The following is a 23,464-nucleotide window of genomic DNA, read 5'->3' on the forward strand; positions in this document are numbered from 1 at the left end:
ACATAAAGTACAGGTGGATAAATAAGGAACAGGTGGGTCAGGCAGCGTCTGTGGGCATTTCGGGTCGAGGCCCTTGTTCAAACCCAGGGTTTCGATCTGAAAATGTCAAACCCTCAATCTCATCCTCCAGAGATGCTGCCTGAGCCGCTGGGTCGGTGCAGCAGGTGAGGAGGGAGCGCCGCGTCGCGGGGAGAGGGTCAGGAGGGATAGTCGTGACCGAGGGGCGGAGCGGCCGGCCACCCTATCAGTCTGGGGTGAAGGCGGGGCTCCCTCATTCCTCCTCCTCCTCCTCCTCCACTCGCACCACTGCCTCCGGCGCCGCCTGGGCCCCGCACTCAGCGCAGTGCCAGTGGCATCTTGCTGTGCCTTAACCCCCCCCCACCCCCCCTGGGACTTGCCCCCTCCACCCCCCACGGCCCCCATCCATCCCTCCCTCCCTCCCTCTCCCGGCATGGACGGAACCTCGGCGCACAGTCTGGGTGAGTAACGTCAGAAACGTTGCGGAAAAGTTTGACAACAAAGTTTTAAGTGGGGGGGGTAAAAGTTGTTTCTTGGCGGGGGATGGGGGTGGCCGGACCGGACCAGTCTCGGACGGGACCCCCCACCCTCCCTGAACCCCTCCAGCCCCCTCCCCGCTCCTGCCCGTGGGGGGGGAGGCAACAAGGAAGTGAAATCTGCTGTAGTTTGAAGCGATCTGCCCCTTGCCCCCGCGTAACGGAATTGCATACCCCACTCCCCCGCGTTACGGAACTGCATATCCCCCGCGTTACGGGACTGCCCCTTGTCCATCCACACTCTCGCTTCCTCCACCTTTCCTTGCTCCCTCCTCACCCCCCCCCCCCCCTCCCTCCTCCCTCCCTCACTGTGGAGTCACTTAAGATTCCCAAAGTCGGGGGAATGCTGCAAAATGCTCCTGACAGTGTCGAGTGGATGTGGAGAGGATGTGTCCATCAGTGTGGAGAGTCTAGGACCAGAGGGCACAGCCTCAGAATTAAAGGGCAGACTTTTTGAAAGGAGACGAGGAGGAGTTTCTTTAGCTAGAGGGTGGTGAATCTGTGGAATTCCCCGCCACAGACACGGTAAATTGCCACACACACAGATTATACATACTCGATTAGTAAGGGTGTTAAAGATTGTGGAATCAAGGGATATGGGGAGAAGGCAGGAACGGGGTACCTGTTGGGCGAAGGAGGGCGGCGCGGTGGCGCAGCGGGTAGAGCTGCTGCCTCACAGCGCCAAAGACCTGGGTTCCATCCCGACTACAGGTGCTGCCTGTATGGCGTTTGCACGTTCTCCCCGGGAACCTCGTGGGTTTTCTCCGGTTACTCCGGTTTCCTCCCGCATGCAAACGAAGGATCGATGGTCAGCGTGGACTCGATGGGCCGAAGGGTCTGCTTCCCTGGTCTGAAGAAGGGTCGCGACCCGAAACTACACCCATCCGTTCCAGTGATGTTGCCTGGCCCGCTGAGTTACTCCAGCATTTTGTGTCTCCAGCATCTTTCTCTCTAAACTAAACAGTCCTCTGGCTGTGTAGGAGGGAACTGCGGATGCTGGTTTCCATCGAAACCAGTCCTCTGGTTCATAACTCCCCTGCCTTGGGTAAACGTCTCAATGGGACACGCTGAGCTTCTGTCGTCTTGTGAGGAAGTCGGAGGAGGTGTTGGTGTGCGCTCCTGGCCCTGGTGTCAAAGTGGATGGTCAGGGAGAGATTGCTTGTGGTGTTCACGTCCAGCAATAAATGCAGACATCGGTGATGTTTCATTGTGGTCAAGCCAACTAGTGTAAAACTCAGGAGTCTCATTGCAGATAGGAGTTTGGTCAGGCTGCATTTGGAGTATTGCGTGCAGTTCTGGTTGCCACATTACAGGAAGTATAAGGTGGTTTTGGAAAGGGTGCAGATGAGGTTTACCAGAATGCTGCCTGGATTAGAGAGAAACAATAAACAATAGGTGCAGGAATAGACCATTCAGCCCTTCGAGCCAGCATCGCCATTCATTGTGATCATGGCTGATCATTCTCAATCAGTACCCCGTTCCTGCCGTCTCCCCATACCCCGTGACTCCACTATCCTTAAGAGCTCTATCCAGCTCTCTCTTGAATGCATTCAGAGAATTGGCCTCCACTGCCCTCTGAGGCAGAGAATTCCACAGATTCACAACTCTCTGACTGAAAAGGTTTTTCCTCATCTCAGTTCTAAATGGCCCACCCCTTATTCTTAAACTGTAGTCCCTGGTTCGGGACATGTCCCCCAACATTGGGAACATGTTTCCTGCCTCTAGCGTGTCCAATCCCTTAATAATCTTATATGTTTCAATAAGATCCCCTCTCATCCTTTTAAATTTGGACAGACTTGGAATGTTTTCTTTGGAAAGTTGAGAGGGGACATGATAGGAAGCATATAAAATGATCGGAGGCTTAGATAAGGTAGACAGTCAGAACCTTTTTTCCCCAGAGTAGAAATATATATTGTTTCAAAACTCGAGGCTCAGATTAGACAAGCAGACCATGAGAAAAACTACATAAAGGTTCGGACTAGTGCAGATGGTTGTTTACATACATCGAACACTAGGTAAAGGGCTAAGCGAGTCAAAGCTTGTTTTCAAAAACATTTTTACATAAAATTTCTACATAAAATTCCTTTTCATGGCTTTTTACCATATCTGTGATTTTCCCAGATCTTGGCCTATCAATAGCAAACTTGAATATACTCATTGAAGCATCCTCATGTTTCAAGGGTAGGGAATTGTAAAGCTTCACGATCCTCCACATTACACTCCTTCACTCACTTAAAGGTCTGCTCCTTGTTCCGAAACATGTGGCTTCCAGCTCCAGCTAGTTGAAAGAGTCTTGCAGCATTTACTCTGTTGAGAATATATAAGATTGGCTTTTGTTTTATTAAACATAAGACGTACAGGTATGTAGGTTAATTGACTGGGTATATGTGAAAAATTGTCGCTAGTGTGTGTAGGATAGTGTTAGTGTGCGGGGATCACTGGGCGGTGCGGACTTGGTGGGCCGAAAAGGCCTGTTTCCGCGCTGTATCTGAAATATGAAATATAATATAATATATCAAAGACTAGAGGGCACAGCTTTAAGGTGAAAGATGTAAAGGAGATGCGGGGGAGTTTTTACTCGGAGGGTGGTGGAGGCCTGGAACGCGCTGCCAGGGGTGGTGGTGGAGGCAGATACGATGGTGGTGTTTAAGAGACTTTTAGATAGGAACATGAATAAGGAGGGAGATGGATCAGGTGCAGGCAGAGATCAGATGAACTTGGCATCATGTTTGGCACGTCCACTGTGGCAAAATAGCCTGTTCCTGTTCTAAGCCTCGCCATATAAATGTCTGTCTAAATACCACTTTGTGATTGTCTCTGTTTCCACCACCTCCTCTGGCAGTGGGTTCCGGATGTCAACTGGTCTATCTATGTATTTTAAAAAAAGACCAATAAACTCCTTCCTTAGGGGGCAGGATTTAATAGGAACCTGCGTTTAGACTTTAGAGATACAATGCAGAAACAGCCCTTCGGCCCACTGAGTCTGCACCAGCAATCACCTCAAACACTTACAATTTTTACTGAAGCCTATTAAACCTACAAAAGTGTACGTCTTTGGCGTGTGGGAGGAAACTGGAGCACCCAGAGAGAGCCCACCGTAGAACTCACAGGCAGTATGGCAAACTCCACACAGACAACTCCCATAGTCAGGATTGAACCCGGGTCTCTGGCGCTGTGAGGCAGCAACTCTACCGCTGTGCAGCCCCCAACCAAGGGGCAACTTTTTCCACACAGGTGGTAGGTGTATGGAACAAGCTGCAAGATGAAATAGTTGAGGCAGGTACTATAACAGCATTTAAAAGACACTTGGACAGATACATGGATAGGAAAGGAGGGAACTGAGGGAGGGGCGGTGAGGAGGGAGCGCCGCGGTGCGGGAGGGGCAGTGAGGTGCAAGCGCCTTGCTGCGGGAGGGAGGGGCGTTGAGGAGGGAGCGCCGCGGTGCGGGAGGGGCAGTGAGGTGCAAGCGCCGTGCTGCGGGAGGGAGGGGCGGTGAGGAGGGAGCGCCGCGGTGCGGGAGGGGCAGTGAGGTGCAAGCGCCTTGCTGCGGGAGGGAGGGGCGTTGAGGAGGGAGCGCCGCAGGAGGGAGGGGCGGTGAGGAGGGAGCGCCGTGCTGCGGGAGGGAGGGGCGGTGAGGAGGGAGCGCTGTTGATGGTCCCGCTCTCCCCCCCACAGATGACGGGGTGTGTGTGGCTGGCGAGGGTGACGAGCAGGATGCACGGCTGGCTGCGTTGGAGCTGCGGGCTCAGCGGCAGGACGATGAGATTGCGCTGCTGAAGGCTGGACTGGCTGGAACCCTGCGGCGCATCGAGATCTACGACCAGCACTTTGCCCGGCTGCTGCCCACCCTCGCCGGTGAGAGACCACCCCACTCCCCCCCCACAAGGAGATTGGGCAGAGTGGAGAGGGAGCAATGCAGGAGTGATGGGTCACTGCTGGGGGTTCACTGGGGGGAAGAGAGGGTTCACTGGGGGAGAGAGGGGGTTCACTGGCAGGGAGGGGGTTCACTGGGGGGGAGAGGGGGTTCACCGGCAGGGAGGGGGTTCACTGGGGGAGAGAGGGGGTTCACTGGGGGAGAGAGGGTGTTCACTGGCAGGGAGGGGGTTCACTGGGGGAGAGAGGGGGTTCACTGGCAGGGAGGGGGTTCATTGGGGGAGAGAGGGGGTTCACTGGGGGAGAGAGGGGGTTCACTGGCAGGGAGGGGGTTCACTGGGGGAGGGAGGGGGTTCACTGGGGGAGAGAGGGGGTTCACTGAGGGAGAGGAAGGGGAGGGGGGAGGTCTTGGGGTGCAGTGGTGGGAGAGCAGGGGGTTTTCTCTTGAAGAACAGCATGTATTGCCCCCACCTCTGATTTTCTCTCCCTTCCCTCCCCCCCCCCCCCCCCCCCCCAGGAAGCCCCCTGTTATCCGAACCCCAGAGCCCAGCCGAGCTGCTGGTGGAGAGGAGTGTGCAGACACTGCTCTCTGGGGAGCAGACTCCAGCCAGACGGGGACACGCCAGGTACAGGTTGTGTGTGTGTGTGTGTGCGCGGAACAGCGTCAGTGGATGTGCCCCCTTTCACCCCATTGCTCCCTTCTTCCAGCCTCCGCCTCACTCACCCTCTACCCCCCCATCCCTCCTCCCCCCCCCTCCTTCCCTCCATTCCTACATAATGGAAGAAGGGAATGGTGGAGGGTGTGCTGGGGCTGGGGTGATTGGCAAAAAGAGGGGCGGGGTGGGTGTTGGGACTGGTGTCGGGACGGGGGGGTGGGATGGAGAATGGATTGGGACAAGATGTTGGGACGGGACGGGATGAGGGGGGAGAGGGTTGTGTTGGGTGGGGGTCCCAGAAGGGAGGGGGTTGTATTTCAGGGGATGAAGAGTGGACTGGAATCCTGGGTGGGTGGGTGGTTCCCAGAGGGGAGGGTTGTATTTGGGGGTGGGGGGGGGAGAGTGTGGATGGGGTAGGGTCGGGGGGGTGGGGGGGGGGGAGTGGAAAGGGACATAGATAGACTTGGCTTTCACCGTCTCTCTGCTCTCTCCCAGGGAGGGATCCGTGGGGCGGAAGGGGTAGGTTTGGGGGGGGGGGGGGGGGGGGTGGTATTTATGATGGGATGGTGTGGGTGGAGGGGGCTTGTGTTGGGGGGATGGGATGGGATGGGGTCTTACCGCCTCTCTCCTCTCTCCCAGCGCCTGCAGCTGCTCCCGGCCACCGGCCGACCCTGGATCCCCCACTCCCTCACCGGGACCCCCAGTCCTGCCTGGACCCCTCGCTCCCTCACCCCTGGGACCCCCCGCTCCCTCACCAGGATCCCCTGCTCTACCCGGCCCCCCGGCCCCAGAGCTCCTGCCCCAGCCTCCGGTCCCATGCCCTGACCCGAGCGGGCAGTCGGGGGCCGGCAATGGGGGCGGTGAGGACGGGGTGCCGGCCCAGGCGAGCGAGGGTCCGGAGCCCGTGGGTCCAGAACTTAGGGCCGAGGGTCCTGAGGCCAGGGATGATGGTCCGGTGCCCGAGAGAGAGGTTCTGGAGGACGCAGCTGTGGGTCCGGAGCCCCGGGCCCTGTCAGGAGCCTCCCCTGGGCCTGGGTCCGCTCCGTCGGGAGAAGCAGGAACGCCACCCGCCCCGGAGCCGGAGCCCGACTTGGACCCTGCACCGCTCGCTGCCGGCGGCAGGAAGAAAGTGCTGTGAGCACCGGGCATGGAGAACGGCTGGACAGCGGGAACTCCTCCCGGGACACCCCCACCCCATCTCCTGGGACACCCCCACCCCATCTCCCGGGACACCCCCACCCCATCTCCTGGGACACCCGCACCCCATCTCCTGGGACACCCCCACCCCATCTCCCGGGACACCCCCACCCCATCTCCAGGGACACCCCCACCCCATCTTCTGGGACACCCCCACCCCATCTCCTGGGACACCCCCACCCCATCTCCCGGGACACCCCCACCCCATCTCCAGGGACACCCCCACCCCATCTCCTGGGACACCCCCACCCCATCTCCCGGGACACCCCCACCCCATCTCCTGGGACACCCCCACCCCATCTCCCGGGACACCCCCACCCCATCTCCCGGGACACCCCCACCCCATCTCCCGGGACACCCCCACCCCATCTCCCGGGACACCCCCACCCCATCTCCCGGGACACCCCCACCCCATCTCCTGGGACACCCCCACCCCATCTCCAGGGACACCCCCACCCCATCTCCCGGGACACCCCCACCCCATCTCCCGGGACACCCCCACCCCATCTCCCGGGACACCCCCACCCCATCTCCTGGGACACCCCCACCCCATCTCCTGGGACACCCCCACCCCATCTCCTGGGACACCCCCACCCCATCTCCAGGGACACCCTCCTCTCCTGGGACCTACCCTCCCCTTCTCCCTAGAGACCCCTCATCTCCAGGACCCCCTTCCTCCCCACTGGGGTCAGGACCCTTCCTCATGTTAGCAGCCAGGTTGCCCGCTGTGCGGGCCAGAATGAGAGATGGTTGGCACGGAGCTGGGTGGAGATGGGGGGCCAAGGTTGTATTCCTGGCTGGAGATGCCAGCTGCGGCCTTATAGAGTCACACAGCGGAGCAACAGGTCCTTCTGCCCAACTTGCCCACACCGGCCAACATGTCCCAGCTACACTAGTCCCACCTGCCTGCATTTGGCCCATGTCCCTCTAAACCTGTCCTATCCATGTACCTGTCCAAATCTTTCTTAAATGTCGGGATAGTCCCTGCCTCAACTACCCACCACCCTCTGTGTGGAAAGATTACCACTCAGGTTCCTATTAAATCTTCCCCCCCCCCCCCCCCTCACATTAAACCTATGTCCTCTGGTCCTCGATTCCCCTACTCTGGGCAAGAGACTCTGTGCATCTACCCGGTTGGTCTATTCCTCTCATGATTTTGTACACCTCTGTAGGGTCACCTCTCATCCTCCTGTGCTCCAAGGAATAAGATCCTAGCCTGCTCAACCTTTCCCTATAGCTCAGGCGCTCCAGACCCGACATCTTTCCTCGATCCCGTCTATCCCTTGCCGCCCGGGAGGAACCTGCATGGACCGGATTCGGTGGTGTTGGTGGTGGTGCTGGCATGAACTCACATTTTTGCCAATGATTTGCCTGACTAACTCTCCCTTTAACCCCCACACGGCACGGTGATTGATCCATGCATGCCTGACTCCGGCTAATCAAACCGCCACATCTGCGGAATGCCGCCTTCCACGTGTTGGGAAATGGAGGTGCCCTCTGTGCAGGGTCCGCCAGTGATGGGGAGAGGCAGATTGAGAGGGTTTGCGTGATCTTTCCTGTTACTTTCCCTGGAAAGGCCACCTTGTGGGGGGGGGTGTTGGTTGCTGGGTCCCCGGTGGAGAATGTTGGGAAGAATCTCTTCCCTCACCCCTCCAAACCTATCCGATCTCCCCTCAACCTCCGACATTCCAGAGAAAATAATCAGAGTCTGTCCAACCTCTCCCCGCAGTTGCAATCTTCTAATCCCGGCACAGAGATGGGAATGCTGCCGGGAATAGAGGGTTACAGCTATGGGGAGAGGTTGGGCGGACTTGGATTACTTTCTCTAGAATGTCAGAGGTTGAGGGGAGACCCGATAGAAGTATATCACATTATGAGAGGCATAGGGTAGACTGTCAGAACCTCCCACCACCCCCCCCCCCCCCCCTCCCTCCCCCAACACACAAGGTGGAAATATCAAGGAGGGCATAGCTTTAAGGTGAGAGGGGGAAAGTGTAATGGAAATGTGTAGGGCAAATTCTTTGGGGGCTTGGAACATGGTGCTGGAGGTAGATACGTTAGTGGCGTTTAAGAGGCTTTTAGCTAGGCACATGGATATGCAGGGAAACGAGGGATATGGATCATGTAAAGGCAGATGAGATTAGAGATAGACACAAAATGCTGGAGATTCAGTCTAATGAAGGGTCTCGACCCGAAATGTCACCTATTCCTTCTCTCCAGAGATGCTGCCTGACCTGCTGAGTTACTCCAGCATTTTGTGTGTCTATCTTCAGTGTAAACCAGCATCTGCAGCTCCTTCTTACACAAGTTTATCTTGGCATCATGTTGGGCACAGACTTTGCAGGCCCATTCCTGTGATGCACGTGTATGGTTTACCGAAACCGCAGCCTCCATTTTCTGCCGAGGGAGAGTGCCGTTAACTCACTAACCGTCTAGGATTGAGCCGGGAGATTGGGGTATGGGCACTGCGGAGTGTCGAGCCTTTTCTGAATCTAACCCTCCTCCCCTGCTGATTTTACAGTGCATGGTGTGGCTCCTAATTAACCTCCTCTGGACTCCGGGAGAGCATGTTCCCGGGATTCCTCTCCTGTCCCCCGCCCTGACTCTCCCGCTCTCTCCCCAGGCTCAGACGCTGCAGCACGTCCGACAAACTCCGGGGGCCAAAGGACACAGTCAAGGACACAGTCGCGGACACCCAGAGGCCCAAACTGGCCAAGAAATCCATGTCCTCGCAAAGCCTGCTCTCCAAGGGACGGGCCGCAGAAAGGTCAGGTCCTACGCCCTCCCGCAACACCCCCCCCCCTTATTATCCCTCTCCCCCCCCTTTCTTCACCCCTTTATCTCTTCTCTCTCCCTCCCCCCTCTCCCTCTCTTTCAGGAACACCTTTCCCTCTGTTATCAGGTTTCTGAATGGTCCTTCCATAAGCTAAGGTACTGTCCGATTCACCTCTACCCCATTGCGGACATTGAACTTTGTCTCTGTAACTAGTGCGCTACAATGCTGAGAACTATGTTCCGCACTTTGTATCTTCCCCTTTGCTCCACCTATTGTACTGGAGTTTTAACTGACTGCATCCATGTATAGTATTATCTGATCACACAAGGTCATAAGGAATAATCTGTGATCTGTGTGGATAAAACAAAGCTTATCACTGTACCTTGGTAAACGTGACAATGATACATCGAAAGCTCTTCCTCCCTCTGCTTCATTCTCTCGCTTATTGTGAAAAACCTTGTTTGTGTGATATCCAGTCAAATCCATACCATACATGAGTATCCGTGTAACTCAGCGGGTCAGGCAGCTTCTGTGGAGGGAATGGACAGATGACGTTTCAGGTTAGAACCCTAGACGTTGTGTTTTGCTCAGGTTTCCTGCATCTGCAGTTTCTTGCGTCTGTGAGGATCAGTTGATATTGCTTTATTATTGTCACGTGAAAGTCCACCAAGAAAGTGCAAGGGACACAATGCAGTAGACTGGGAAACACAAGGAACTGCAGATGCTGATTTATTTAAAAAAAGACATAAGGCGCAGGATTAGATCAGAGGTCAGGCAGTAATTCTGGCGGACACAGATAGGCTGCGAAACGTCGCCTGTCTACATTCTCCAGATATCTGGGTTACTTTAGAGACACAGAGCCGAAACTGGCCCATCAGCCCACCAAGTCCGTGCCAGCAATCACCCCGTACACTAGCACTATCCTGCACACACGAGGGACCATATTTACCAAAGCCAATGAACCTGCAAACCCTCAAGTCTTTGGAGTGTGGGAGGAAACCAGAGCACCCGGAGAAAACCCACACTGTCACAGGGAGAATGTACAAATTCTGTACAGACAAGCAGCCGTAGTTGGGATCCAACCTGGGTCTCTGGCGATGGGCCACTTGCCACCCAAGATGCTGCCTGAGGTAGAGTGGGAAATCGGGAATGCATGTCCAGCCTAGGAGAGGCCTGTTCAAGAGTCTGTTGGGATACACTAGTAGGAATCTCAATAGCAAAGGGCTCCCGATTCTCCCGAGAGACTTTGGTGCCTGGTTTGGTGAAGAAAGCAGCCTCTATACTGTAAGAAGGGGTCAGTGTTCCAAAAGTGAACACAAACTGTGGACGGCCTCTGTCTGAGAGAGTGAACACAGTGCAGCATAAACGTTTCTTTCATATTTGACCTTTCAGTAAACATGTTACTAAATTATTCATAGCTGAACCCTATGAGCATCTGCAAGAGGGCGGTAGGAGGGGTGCAAGGATGTTTGACCACATGGAATCACACTGCAGCCATGTCGTGCCAGTTCTAGACTTGTGTTGGAGGGCAGATATCCCAGCTGTTAGTGGAGGGAGGGGCAGTGAGGAGGGAGCGCCATGCTGTGGGAGGGGGGGGTATGGGAGCGCCGTGCTGTGGGTGGGGCGGTGAGGAGGGAGCGCCGTGCTGTGGGAGGGGGTGGGTATGGGAGCGCCGTGCTGTGGGAGGGGGGGGGTATGGGAGCGCCGTGCTGTGGGTGGGGCGGTGAGGAGGGAGCGCCGTGCTGTGGGAGTGGCGGTGAGGAGGGAGCGTCGTGCTGCAGGAGGGGGGGTATGGGAGCGCCGTGCTGTGGGAGGGGCGGTGAGGAGGGAGCGTCGTGCTGTGGGTGGGGCGGTGAGGAGGGAGCGTCGTGCTGTGGGAGTGGCGGTGAGGAGGGAGCGTCGCGCTGCAGGAGGGGGGGTATGGGAGCGCCGTGCTGTGGGAGGGGCGGTGAGGAGGGAGCGCCGTGTTGTGGGAGGGGCGGTGAGGAGGGAGCGCCGTGCTGTGGGAGGGGCGGTGAGGAGGGAGCGTCGCGCTGCAGGAGAGGGGGGGTATGGGAGCGCCGTGCTGTGGGAGGGGCGGTGAGGAGGGAGCGCCGTGCTGCGGGAGGGGCGGTGAGGAGAGAGCGCCGTGCTGTGAGAGGGGGGGTATGGGAGCGCCGTGCTGTGGGAGGGGCGGTGAGGAGGGAGCGCCGTGCTGTGGGAGGGGCGGTGAGGAGGGAGCGTCGCGCTGCAGGAGGGGGGGTATGGGAGCGCCGTGCTGTGGGAGGGGCGGTGAGGAGGGAGCGCCGTGCTGTGGGAGGGGCGGTGAGGAGGGAGCGCCGTGCTGTGGGAGGGGCGGTGAGGAGGGAGCGTCGCGCTGCAGGAGAGGGGGGGTATGGGAGCGCCGTGCTGTGGGAGGGGCGGTGAGGAGGGAGCGCCGTGCTGCGGGAGGGGCGGTGAGGAGAGAGCACCGTGCTGTGGGAGGGGGGGTATGGGAGCGCCGTGCTGTGGGAGGGGCGGTGAGGAGGGAGCGCCGTGCTGTGGGAGGGGGGGCTATGGGAGCGCCGTGCTGCGGGAAGGAGCATCAGGTTGTAGGAAGAGTGGTGTGGAGGGGGCGCTGTGCTGCGGGAAGGGCAGTTATGAGGGAGTGCCGAGCTGTGACATTCTCTGTGTGGAGTTTGCATGTTCTCCCTGTGACCACCTACGTTTCCTCCCATATCCCAGTGACATTGGGATAGGTGGGTTATTTGGCCACTGTGAATTGCCCCCCCAGTGTGTGGGTGAAGGGTGGAATCTGTGGGGAGTTGACAGGATTGTAAGGCAGGGGAGTAGGCTACAGGGGAGAGGAAACTGGTGAAGAAATAGGAGTGCTCTGTGGGCCAGCGTAGAAGTGAAGGGAGGAAAGGCCTGGGAATTCTGACACAATGCTGGGAGTGGTGAATTGGTCTCACAACTAACCCGTCCCTTCTGCTTCCCTTCACAGTCGGAATAAGGAGCCGCCTCAGAGCCCAGGTGAGGATGCACAGGCAACCCACTGACCTATCCCTCCCTCCATGCTCCCTGCACCTTCCGAGGCCAGCCTGGGTCAATGGGTCGAACGGCCTCTTTCTCTGCTTGTCGTTTCCTTTCAGAGAGGTCAGGGCGGTGAGGAGGGAGCGCCGCGCTGTGGGAGGGGCATGTGATGAGGGAGCGCCGCGCTGTGGGAGGGGCATGTGATGAGGGAGCGCCGCGCTGTGGGAGGGGTGGTGATATGGGAGCGCCGCGCTGTGGGAGGGGTGGTGATATGGGAGCGCCACGCTGTGGGAGGGGTGGTGAGGAGGGAGTGCCACGCTGTGGGAGGCGTGGTGGGGTGGGAGTGCCACGCTGTGGGAGGCGTGGTGGGGTGGGAGTGCCACGCTGTGGGAGGCGTGGTGGGGTGGGAGCGCCGCGCTGTGGGAGGCGTGGTGGGGTGGGAGCGCCGCGCTGTGGGAGGCGTGGTGGGGTGGGAGTGCCACGCTGTGGGAGGGGCAGTGAGGAGGGAGCATAAAAACACAGAAAATAGGTGCAGGATTAGGTATTTCGGCCCTTCGAGCCTGCACCGCCATTCCACATGTTCAGGGCTGATCATCCAAATTCAGTACCCCGATCCTGCTTTTTCCCCATATCCCTTGATTCCCTCAGCCCTAAGAGCTAAATCTAACTCTCTTGAAAACATCCAGTGAATTGGCCTCCACTGCCTTCTGAGACAGAGAATTCCACAGATTCACAACTCTCTGGGTGAAAACGTTTTTCCTCATCTCAGTCCTAAATGGTCTACCCCTTATTCTTAAACTGCGACCCCTGGTTCTAGACTCCCCCAACATCGGGAACATTTTTCCTGCATCTAGCCTGTCCAATCCTTTAATAATTTAATATGTTTCTATAAGATACCTTCTCATACTTCTAAATTCCAGTGAATTTAGTGCCGCACTGTGGGAAGGATGATGAGGGAGCAAGGGGTGTGGGGGGGTGTGGGGGGCAAGAAGGAGGGAGCTCCGCAGAAGGGGCAAGGGGTGAAAAATGCCTGCTCTTTGAGTTTTTGACCATGCAGTGGTGTGTGTTTGCTTTGCAGTTGCCACAACCTCCCGGCGTGGGTTCTACAACCAAGGTGAGGTCAGGCTCCATGCTGAGAACATTCTCTCAGCAATGGGCACAACTGACGGGGGCTGATTCTGTCAGATATCACTGTTACCCCAGCATGGTGCAGGGGACAGGGGGGGGGGTCACAGGATCCACGGGTGTGGAGGCCGTAGGGGGTTACAAAGATGGGGGAGGGGGTTGTCTTGACCAGAAGGGGTGTGGGGGCCGGAGGGGAATGCAGAGACAGGGAGGGGTGTAGGGGCTGCAGGGGGTTGCATGTACGGGGTGGGGTGTAGTGGCCAGAAGGGGTCTAGGGGCTGGAGGGGGTTACAGAGACGGGGGTGTAAGGGCCGGAGGGGGGGGGGGGTTCAGAGACAGGGATGGGGTGTAGGGGCCGGAGGGGTTACAGAGAAGGGGGCGGGGGATGCGAGGGCAGGATGGGGTTACAGGGATGGGGAGGGGTTCCAGAGACAGAGAGGGGGTGTAGGGGCTGCAGGGGGGTTGCATGTACGGGGTGGGGTGTAGTGGCCAGAAGGGGTCTAGGGGCTGGAGGGGGTTACAGAGACGGGGGTGTAAGGGCCGGAGGGGGGGGTTCAGAGACAGGGATGGGGTGTGGGGGCCGGAGGGGTTACAGAGAAGGGGGCGGGGGATGTGAGGGCAGGATGGGGTTACAGGGATGGGGAGGGGTTCCAGAGACAGAGAGGGGGTGTAGGGGCTGCAGGGGGGTTGCATGTACGGGGTGGGGTGTAGTGGCCAGAAGGGGTCTAGGGGCTGGAGGGGGTTACAGAGATGGGGGTGTAAGGGCAGGAGGGGGTTTCAGAGACAGGGACGGGGTGCAGGGGCCGGAGGGGTTACAGAGATGGGGGCCGTAGGGGTTACAGAGAAGGGGGAGGGGGATGTGAGGGCAGGATGGGGTTACAGGGATGGGGAGGGGTTCCAGAGACAGGGAGGGGGTGTAGGGGCCGGAGGGGGTTCCAGAGACAGGGAGGGGGTGTTGAGGCCGGAGGGGGTTACAGGGCTGGGGAGGGGGTGTGAGCGATGGATGGGTGGGCCTGGGGTGAGGGTGGTTCTTCTCTCTGACCCGGACCCCTCTCTGCCCTCGCTCCCCAGAGGGGGTGTCCATCAAGGTGTTCCTGCGAGGCCGACCCATCACCATGTACGTGCCGCTCAACGTTAGCAACTACGAGGAGCTGAAGACCGAGCTGCCGGCCGAGAGACTCAAACTGGACTGGGTGTATCCTCCGTCTCATACCCGACCCCTCTCCCTCCTCCCACACTGCCCCCCGAAGCACGCAACTCCCCGACCCACCCCTCTTCCTCCCACCCCTCAGCTCCCTGACCCACCCCACTCAACTCCCCGACCCACCCCTCTTCCTCCCACCCCTCAGCTCCCTGACCCACCCCACTCAACTCCCCGACCCACCGCTCTTCCTCCCACCCCTCAACTCCCCGACCCACCCCACTCCTAAATCCTGCAGACTGGGAATGCCGGGTCAGTCCCCAGCTGATGCCCACTGACTGGCAGTACCGGCGGGGGACGATGGGTATGGGAGAGGTGCAGCGGTCAGTCCCGGACCAGTGCCCACTGACCAGTGAGGGCCAGTGGGTATGATTGAGGTGCAGGGTCAGTCCTGGGCTGGTGCCCGTGGACTGCAAGTGCTGCTGGCCGTGGCGAGGTGTGGGTCAGTCCCAGGGTGGTGCAGACTGACCGGTGGGAGCGACGGGTACCGGTGTCCACTGACTGCTGGTGGCTGGTCGGTATGGGAGAAGTTCGGCGGACAGTCCCAGCGGGTACGATTGTGGCAATAATCCTGGCCGGGTTCACGAGCGAGCGTTGGCTCCTTGACACAGCGGCAGCTATGGTTACCGCGGCAAGGACTCTCGTGGCAACCTGCACCTGCTGCCGTCTGGAGAGGTGGTCTACTTCATCGCCTGCGTGGTGGTGCTGCACGGCATCGAGACACAGACACAGCGGCATTACGTGCGGCACACCGACTGTGTGCGCTGGTGAGTCCCGGCGTGGGGGGGCAATGAGAGTGAGGAGGGGGCAATGAGAGTGAGGAGGGGGCAACGAGGTTGGGGGGAATCAAGGGGCAGACACAGAGGCACTATCTGCTGTGCGCCGGCGAGTCCCGCATGGGGGGGGGATCAAGGGTAAGAAGCTGTTTCTGAGTCTGGTGGTGCATGCTTTCAAGCTTCTGTACCTTCTGTCGGACAGGTGCGGGGAGAGGAAGGAATGACCGGGGTGGGACAGGGACAAGTCTTTGATTATATTGACTGCTTTTCCGATAGCACCCACCACCAGATTCAGGACCAGCTTCTTCCCCGCTATTGAATGGTCCTCCCATTAATTCGGGTGCAGTTCCGAGCTTCCAACCTACGTCATGATCAGCCATGATCACATTGAATGGCGGTGCTGGCTCGAAGGGCCGAATGGCCTCCTCCTGCACCTATTGTCATTGTGGGTCTTGCTGTTTTTTTATCTGCACTCTCTATAGCAGTGAGACCACTATGCTGTAATACTATATTCTGCACTCTGGTATTTTACTCTTTGGGAACCAAATCCATCTAGCACTGTATGTTACTCCAGCACTTTGTGTTTTTTGTTGTTGTAACTGGACATCTGCAGTTCCTTGTGTCTCCAATGAAAACCTAAACTTTCAAGCTTTTGTGCAGATGACAATAATAAACTCATCCCAATGGAGAGGGTGGGGGGGGGGGAGAGTTGGTGATTTAGGAATGACGCGGGAGGGAGAAGATCAGGATTATTGGGGTGCTCGTTTTTCTCAACGGTGAATGGGGAGGAGGGATTGGGAAGGGTAGGGCCTGGGGCTGATCCTTGGCTCGCCCCCCCAGTTGGGTTTTGCCTGGCACCCTCCTCGCACGCTCATCGCCTCTCCCTTTCACCCCCACCCTCCCCAGTTTCGCCATCCACCCGGACGGAGTGCGGATCGCATCCGGACAAGCTGCGGGGGTTGACAAGGACGGCAAGGTGAGAGGTCTGACACTCACCTTTGACCGTTCACCCTGCGTTAAAGGTCGCAGGGAGGGATGGAGCGAGTTTGTACGCTCTGGTACGCGAATGAGAGGGGGGGGGGTCAGGGAGAGGGGAGAATGGGTGGAAGAGGAGAGTTAGGTGGTAGGGAGTGATGGGGTGGAGGAATAAGGAAGAGAGTGGGATGGGTAGAGAGAGAGGACAAGGGGGTGAGTAAACGAGAGGGGAGAGAGTGAGAAGGGGACGGAGAGAGGAACAGGTGGGGGAGAAGGAGCGAGGGGAGGGAGGAGGGGCCAAGGAAGGAGAGGAAATGATGGGAGAGGATCAGGGTGCGGGAGCGACGGGGGTGGAGGGAGGGGTCTGTGGTGTGGGCACTGCTAATGTCTCCCCCATCACTCTGCCCACAGCCGCTGCTACCCTGTGTCCACATCTGGGACTCGGGCAGCCTGCAGACCCTGCAGCACATCGGGACGGGCAGCTTTGAGAGAGGAGTGGGCTGCCTCGCCTTCTCCAGGGCCGTGAGTTCTCCCCCCTCGCACTTCTCCTGCCCCTCCGTACTCCTCCCCCCTTCCCCTTCCTATCCCCCTCTTCCCTCCCTCCTAAGACACCTTACCCCTCGTTCCCTCCCTTTCCTCTCGCGCCCCCCTTCCCCTCTCTCAGCACTCTCTCCCCCCTTCTCCACTATGATCTCCTCCTCGCTCCTTCCTCTTTTCTCCCACTGAATTTCCCCCTTTGATTCCACCCTTGACCCCCCTCTTGCTCCCTCCCTGACCTTGTTCTGTTCCCCCCTCGCTGTACCCCTCCCCCTTTGTTCTGTTCCCCCCTCTTGCCGTCCCCCTCCCCCTCTGACCCCCCTTGCACCGCCCCTCCCCTTGCTCTACCCCACCTCACTCTACCTCTGACTTGCTGGTGGGCTGTATTGCAGGACTCGGGAAGCTTCCTGTGCGCGATTGACGACTCGAATGAACACGTGATGTCGGTGTGGGACACTGCCCGCGGCTGCCGACTGGCAGAGACGAAGGTTCGTGCCCCTGATGTGTTTAGCGAGGAGCCGGGTTTCCTCTTACCCCACCCCAGCCTTGCGGAGGGAGGGGCGCTGGGACACATTCTCTCTCATCAGGGGAGGGGTGGGTGAGGGGTAACTGAACGTTGGCGAGGTGAGGGGTAACTGATGTGTAGAAGATACAGCATGGAAATAGGCCCTTCGGCCCATCAAATCCACGCCGACCACCAATCACCATTCACACTAGTTCTATGTTATCCCACTTTCACATCCACTCCTTACACACTAGGGGGCAATTTAGCGAAGCCAATTAACCTACAAACCTGCACGTCTTTGGAGTGTGGGAGGAAAACCGGAGCACCTGGAGAAAACCCACGCATGTCACAGGGAGATCGTGCAAGCTCAGACAGCACCTGAGGTCAGGGTCAAACCTGGGTCTCTGGCACTGTGAGGCAGCAGCTCCACCCATTGGTGCCCTGATAATGGGAGGCACGGATAAAGTGAACGCTCACAGTCTTTCTCCCAGGGTAAAGGATTCTAAAACTAAAGGGCAAGAGGGGAGAGATTTAAGAGGGACCTCGGTGGCAGATTTTTCACTCACAGGGTGATCTACATCTGGAACAAGATTAACAAGGTGGATATACAATTAGGACTTTTACACTTTTGCACAGATTTTAAGTGTTTAGTTTATTATTGTCACCTGTACCAAGGAACGGTGAAAAGCTTTTTTGTTGCGTGCTATCCAGTCAGTGGAAAGATTACAGAGGAGCATGGGCCAAATGCAGGCAAATGGGACTAGCCCAGAATGCCAACTTGGTTAGTGTGGACAAGGTGGGCCGAAGGGCCTGTTTCCATGCTGTACAGCTCTATGACTGTGGGAACATCCGGTGGGGAGGGAGCGGGTTTGGGGGGGGGCGGGGAGATGAGCAGGGGTGGTGTTGAGAGGTAATAGGGGGTAGTGTTGAGGAGGAGGGGTGAGGGGTAGTGGTTAGGGGGTGGAAACCTGTGTAGGGACTGACTCTCTCCCCCCCCCCGGCTGACCCACAGACCACTAACGAGGCGGTGCTGGACGTGGGTTTCCACCCAGCGGACACCGGGTGCATCGTGTCCTGTGGCAAGTCACACGTCTACTTCTGGAGCTGGAATGGAGGCAGCCTCACCAAGAAACAGGGCATCTTCGGGGTGAGGAGTTAGTGAGGGTGGGGGAGGATGGACGCCCTCCTGCCTGACCCTCCCGCAGCGGGGCGTACCTTGTCACCACCCCACCCTCGGCGCAGCGCTCCCTCCTCACCGCCCCACCCGCAGCTCTCCCTCCTCACCGCCCCACCCTCGGCGCAGTGCTCCCTCCTCACTGCCCCTCCTGCAGCTCTCCCTCCTCACTGCCCCTCCTGCAGCTCACCCTCCTCACCGCCCCACCCGCGGCGCTGTGCTCCCTCCTCACCACCCCACCCGCAGCTCTCCCTCCTCACCACCCCACCCGCAGCTCTCCCTCCTCACCGCCCCTCCTGCAGCTCTCCCTCCTCACCGCCCGACCCGCGGCGCAGTGCTCCCTCCTCACCGCCCCTCCTGCAGCGCTGCACTCCCTCCTCACCGCCCCTCCTGCAGCTCTCCCTCCTCACTGCCCGACCCGCGGCGCTGTGCTCCCTCCTCACCGCCCCACCCACGGCGCTGTGCTCCCTCCTCACTGCCCCTCCTGCAGCTCTCCCTCCTCACCGCCCCTCCCGCACTCCTTCCACACCGGGTGCAGCGGGTGGGGACTCATCTGTGCTCTCCATCATGCTGCAGAAGTACAAGAAGCCGCGCTTCATCCATTGCTTTGTGTTCTTGCCGAGCGGCGAGGTGCTGACCGGAGACTCCGAGGGCAACATCCTCCTCTGGGGCAAGGCTGCCGCTGACACCAAGACACTGGGCAAGGGGGCCAAAGGTTAGGAGGGGCAATGAGGAGGGAGCGCCGCGCTGCAGGGGGCCGGTGAGGAGGGAGCGCCGCGTTGCAGGGGGCCGGTGAGGAGGGAGCGTCGCACTGCAGGTGGGGCGGTGAGGAGGGAGCGCTGGGCTGTGGGAGGGGAAGTGAGGGAGGAGTGCTGGGCTGTGGGAGGGGCAGTGAGGGGGGAGCGCTGGGCTGTGGGAGGGGCAGTGAGGGGGGAGCGCCGGGCTGTGGGAGGGGCAGTGAGGGGGGAGCGCTGGGCTGTGGGAGGGGCAGTGAGGGGGGAGCGCTGGGCTGTGGGAGGGGCAGTGAGGGGGGAGCGCTGGGCTGTGGGAGGGGCAGTGAGGGGGGAGCGCCGGGCTGTGGGAGGGGCAGTGAGGGGGGAGCGCTGGGCTGTGGGAGGGGCGGTGAGGAGGGAGCGGGCGATGGAGGGTGAGGGTCTTGATCTCCCGCCACCTTCTCCCCATTTCACTCTGTCTCTCTTCATACCCCCGCCGACTCTCCCTACCCTCTCTCCTCCCCTGCCTACTCTCGCTGTCTCCCACACAGAGACTTACCAGATCGCCCGGCAGGTGAAGGCCCATGAGGGCAGCATCTTCACGTTGTGCGTGCGAGGGGACGGCGCACTGATGAGTGGCGGCGGCAAGGACAGGAGGGTCATCCTCTGGAGACCAGACCTCACCGTCCAGCAGGAGACCGAGGTCAGGCCCGGGGTGGGGAGGTGGGAATGTGGAGAGGGGAGCGAGGGAGTGTAGAGAGAGAATGGGGGGGGAGATGGGAATGGGGGTAGGTGAGGAGGGATATTTGGTCAGAGTGGGGGATACCGGGGGGGAGGGGTCCAGTCAGAGGTGGGAGTCTGAGTGAGGGAGAGGGGCGAGTCCCTGTCACTGATCCACACTGGCCTACAGATCCCAGAACGGGCCGGGACGGTGGTTTGGAGTTGGGGGTGAGTCCCCAGCAATGACCCTGCACTGACTTGCAGATCCCAGAGCGGGCAGGGGTTGGGGGTTAGGGGTGATGGGTGGGGGTTAGGGGTGATGGGTGGGGGTTAGGGGTGATGGGCGGGGATTGGGATGGGGCGTTGGGGGTGAGGGGTGATGGGGGTTAGGGGTGATGGGTGGGGGTGAGTCCCCAGCACTGATCCTGCCCTGGCCAACTGATCCCAGAGTGGGCTGGGGCAGGGGATGGGGGTGAGGGGTGATGGGCGGGCGATGTCGGTTTGGGGTGATGGGCAGGGGTTTGGGATGTGAGGGGGTGTTGGGGGTGAGGGGTGATGGGCGGTGTTGGGGTAAGGGGTGGTTGGGTTGGGGAGGGGGGAGCTGGGGGTTAGGGGTGAGTCCCCAGCACTGATCCTGTCCTGGCGCACAGATCTCGGAGCGGGCAGGGGCGGTGCGGACCCTGGTGCAGGGAGCAGGGGACGAGCTGCTGATCGGAACCACCCGCAACTCCATCCTGAGGGGCAGCTTCAGCCAGGCCTGCACCCCCATCGTGCAGGTCAGTGGGGGTGGGGAGGGGGGGGAGGTGAGAAGAGGGTTCCATCCTGTGACTCATCCCCCATTGCCCCACCATAATTACTCCTCATTGAGTTGCCTCCCCCCTCCCTTACAGTGTAACTGAAGCCCCATTGCCACCTGGAGTGACCCCCCCCCCCCCGTAACCGTGCCCCAATGCCCCCTGTAACTGCCCCTTCCCCGTGTCCCCTCTCGGCCCACGTCTCGTGACTGATTCCTCTCCCCACCCGGCCTTCTCTGTGACTGACCCCTCTCCTCCGGCTCCGCCCACCACTGCCCGTGACTGACCCCTCTCCCCTCCGGCCTTCCCTGTGACTGACCCTCTCTGCCCACGACTGACCCCTCACTGTCCGTGACTGACCCCTCTCTGCCCACTGCCTGTGATTGAGCCCTCTGCCCTCCCCCCGCAGGGCCACACCGACGAGCTGTGGGGACTGACCACACACCCGTGCCGCGACCTGTTCCTCACCTGTGCCCACGACCGCCGCGTCTGTGTGTGGGACCTGGAGCAGCACTCACTAGCATGGAGTCGCACCCTCGAGGTGAGGTCATGGCCTGGGGGGGAGGGGTGGTGGGGTGGAGGAGGGAGTGCACAGGGGGAGAGACTGATGTGGGCACCTGGGGGAGTGGAAAATAACCTGGAATCCATCTGCCTAACCCCCTCTGGACTCTACACTCCAGGAGGAGCAGTGAGGAGGAAGCGCCGTGCTGCGGAAGGGAGGGGCGGTGAGGAGGGAAAGGCACTGAGGAGGGAGCGCCACGCTGCGGGAGGGAGGGGCGGTGAGGAGGGAGCGCCGCACTGCGGGAGAGGGTTGACCTGTCTTTCGTTCCACAGGCGACGGGTCTGTGCGCTGATTTTCACTGCAGTGGGACAGTGGTGGTGGTCGGACTCCAGACGGGAAGGTAAGTGAGATGGGGGGGGGGGGGTGGTGAAGGAGACCTGCCTTACCGTGCCTCTCAAACCCATCATCTACCTTCTCACCCCTCCCGGGACTGCGGGCCGCGGGTCTGTCCATGGTGGTCAGTGGGGTGGGATTGTGGATGGGTGTCCAGTCGGTCCCGGCCCACTGCCCCACTTCTGCAGGTGAAATGTCTCATTTAGTTAAGTTCAGTTTAGAGATAGTGCGGAAACAGGCTCTTCGGCCATTGACCAGCGATCCCCGCACACTAACACTTAGAGCTCTTAAGGATAGCGGAGTCAGGGGGTATGGGGAGAAGGCAGGAACGGGGTACTGATTGAGAATGATCAGCCATGATCACATTGAATGGTGGTGCTGGCTCGAAGGGCCGAATGGCCTACTCCTGCACCTATTGTCCATTGTCCACCCTACGCACTAGGGACAATTTGCATTTATACCAAGCCAACTAACCTAAAAACCTGTATGTCTTTGGAATGTGGAGGAAAGCGAAGATCTCGGAGAAAGCCCACGCAGGTCACGGGGAGAACGTACAAACTCTCCAAATGTACAGACAGCTCCCGTAGTCGGGATTGAACCCGGGTCTCTGGCGCTGTGGGGCATGCAACTCTACCGCTGTGCCACCATGCTGCCCATACACCAGTGTCTCCGCTTGCCCCCCCTACCCTCCTGTATCCTCCATCCTACCCCACCGCCTCTCCGTCTACCACCCTCCTCTGCACCCTCTCACTTTCCCTTACTTCATCTCCCCGCCCCCCTCTCTCCCCAGGTGGCTGGTGCTGGACTGTGCGACACAGGAGGACGTGTGCAGCACGGTGGATGGTAACGAGCAGCTCTCGGTGGTCCGCTTCTCCCCAGGTGAGGATTCCCCCTGCACTGCGAGGGGGGAGGGGTCCGCTGGAGACCTGGGGGAGGGGGAGCATCGGAGCAGAGCTGGTGAAGGGAGGGAGAGAGAGGTTGGAAACAGGAGTCCACATCTTGGAGGCCATTTGGCCCATCAAACCCAGAATGGCTTTAAACAGCACCCATGTGGTGCCACTCAACTGGGTGCTGGGCTACATAATGGGAGGGTGGGGGTGGGATCCCTCAACCCAGACAGAATCTAGACACCCACCAGCCCAGTCTAATCCCACCTTCCCCTCTACCCCCACCCCCACCCCCACCCCAAGAATAGGTGACGTCTTAGGTCAGGACCCTTCTTCAGACTGAATGTATTCGTGGTGGGGGAGGGAGACGGAATAAACAGAAGGTGAGAGAAGGCCAGAACAAATCAGGGCCGGCAATAGATAACCTCAGGAAGGGTGGAGCCCATAATGGCCCGTTTTGGCTGGGGAAGGTGTGATAACGGGTCTGATGATGGGTCTCGACCCAAAACGTCACCCATTCCTTCTATTCAGAGATGCTGCCTGTCCTGCCGAGTTACTCCAGCATTTTGTGTCTATTTTCAGTGGAGCAGTCCTGACCAACCATCTACTTCATTGGAGACCCTCTGACTATATTTAGTCGGTCTTTACTGGAGTTTATCTTTCACCAAACATTATTCCCTTTATCCTGTATCTGTACACTGTGGACAGCTTGATTGTAATCATGTTTATCTTTCTGCTGACTGGATAGTACGTAACAAAAAAAGCTTTTCACTGTACCTCGGTACACCTGACAATGAACAAAATCAAACTAAACTAAAGGGAAAATATGCAAAGTGCACACACACAGGCAGCACCCGAGGTCAGGACAGAACCCAGGTCTTTGGCACTGAGCGGCATCCATTCTACCCCCTGCGGTAGCTGTATAAAACTTTGAACAAAACAATAAGTGCTGGAGAAACTTCACTGCACAAGACATTTTTTTAGGGTATGGAAACTAAATTAAGTGATAAAAAGACACAAAGTGTTAGAGTCACACAGCGGGCCAGGCAGTATCTCTGGAGAACATGAATAGGTGACGTTTTGGTCAGGACCCTTCTTCAGACCCTTCTTACTTT

General features: G+C 58.9%; 1 protein-coding gene across 2 annotated transcripts in view; it reads left to right on the forward strand.

Annotated features, from left to right (window-relative positions):
• Positions 1–361: 361 nt before the first annotated feature.
• The window catches only part of eml3 (EMAP like 3), a 29,103-nt gene continuing 6,000 nt past the window's right edge, over positions 362–23,464 (forward strand). Inside the window, exons 1-19 of one of the 2 annotated variants that reach the window (XM_078428013.1) lie at positions 362–479; positions 4,230–4,409; positions 4,945–5,053; positions 5,723–6,217; positions 8,904–9,047; positions 12,019–12,047; positions 13,126–13,161; positions 14,244–14,367; positions 14,991–15,140; positions 16,056–16,125; positions 16,536–16,646; positions 17,054–17,149; positions 18,179–18,313; positions 18,917–19,055; positions 19,605–19,756; positions 20,424–20,549; positions 20,977–21,108; positions 21,402–21,469; positions 22,253–22,341. In XM_078428013.1, coding sequence (XP_078284139.1) covers positions 452–479; positions 4,230–4,409; positions 4,945–5,053; positions 5,723–6,217; positions 8,904–9,047; positions 12,019–12,047; positions 13,126–13,161; positions 14,244–14,367; positions 14,991–15,140; positions 16,056–16,125; positions 16,536–16,646; positions 17,054–17,149; positions 18,179–18,313; positions 18,917–19,055; positions 19,605–19,756; positions 20,424–20,549; positions 20,977–21,108; positions 21,402–21,469; positions 22,253–22,341 — 2,413 coding nt within the window. In that variant the 5' untranslated portion in view covers positions 362–451. The remainder of the gene's footprint in view (positions 480–4,229; positions 4,410–4,944; positions 5,054–5,722; positions 6,218–8,903; positions 9,048–12,018; positions 12,048–13,125; positions 13,162–14,243; positions 14,368–14,990; positions 15,141–16,055; positions 16,126–16,535; positions 16,647–17,053; positions 17,150–18,178; positions 18,314–18,916; positions 19,056–19,604; positions 19,757–20,423; positions 20,550–20,976; positions 21,109–21,401; positions 21,470–22,252; positions 22,342–23,464) is intronic. The other variant, XM_078428014.1, reaches the window with a different exon arrangement.

Source organism: Rhinoraja longicauda, chromosome 34 (assembly GCF_053455715.1).
Source record: "Rhinoraja longicauda isolate Sanriku21f chromosome 34, sRhiLon1.1, whole genome shotgun sequence".
Taxonomy (NCBI): Eukaryota; Metazoa; Chordata; class Chondrichthyes; order Rajiformes; family Arhynchobatidae; genus Rhinoraja; species Rhinoraja longicauda.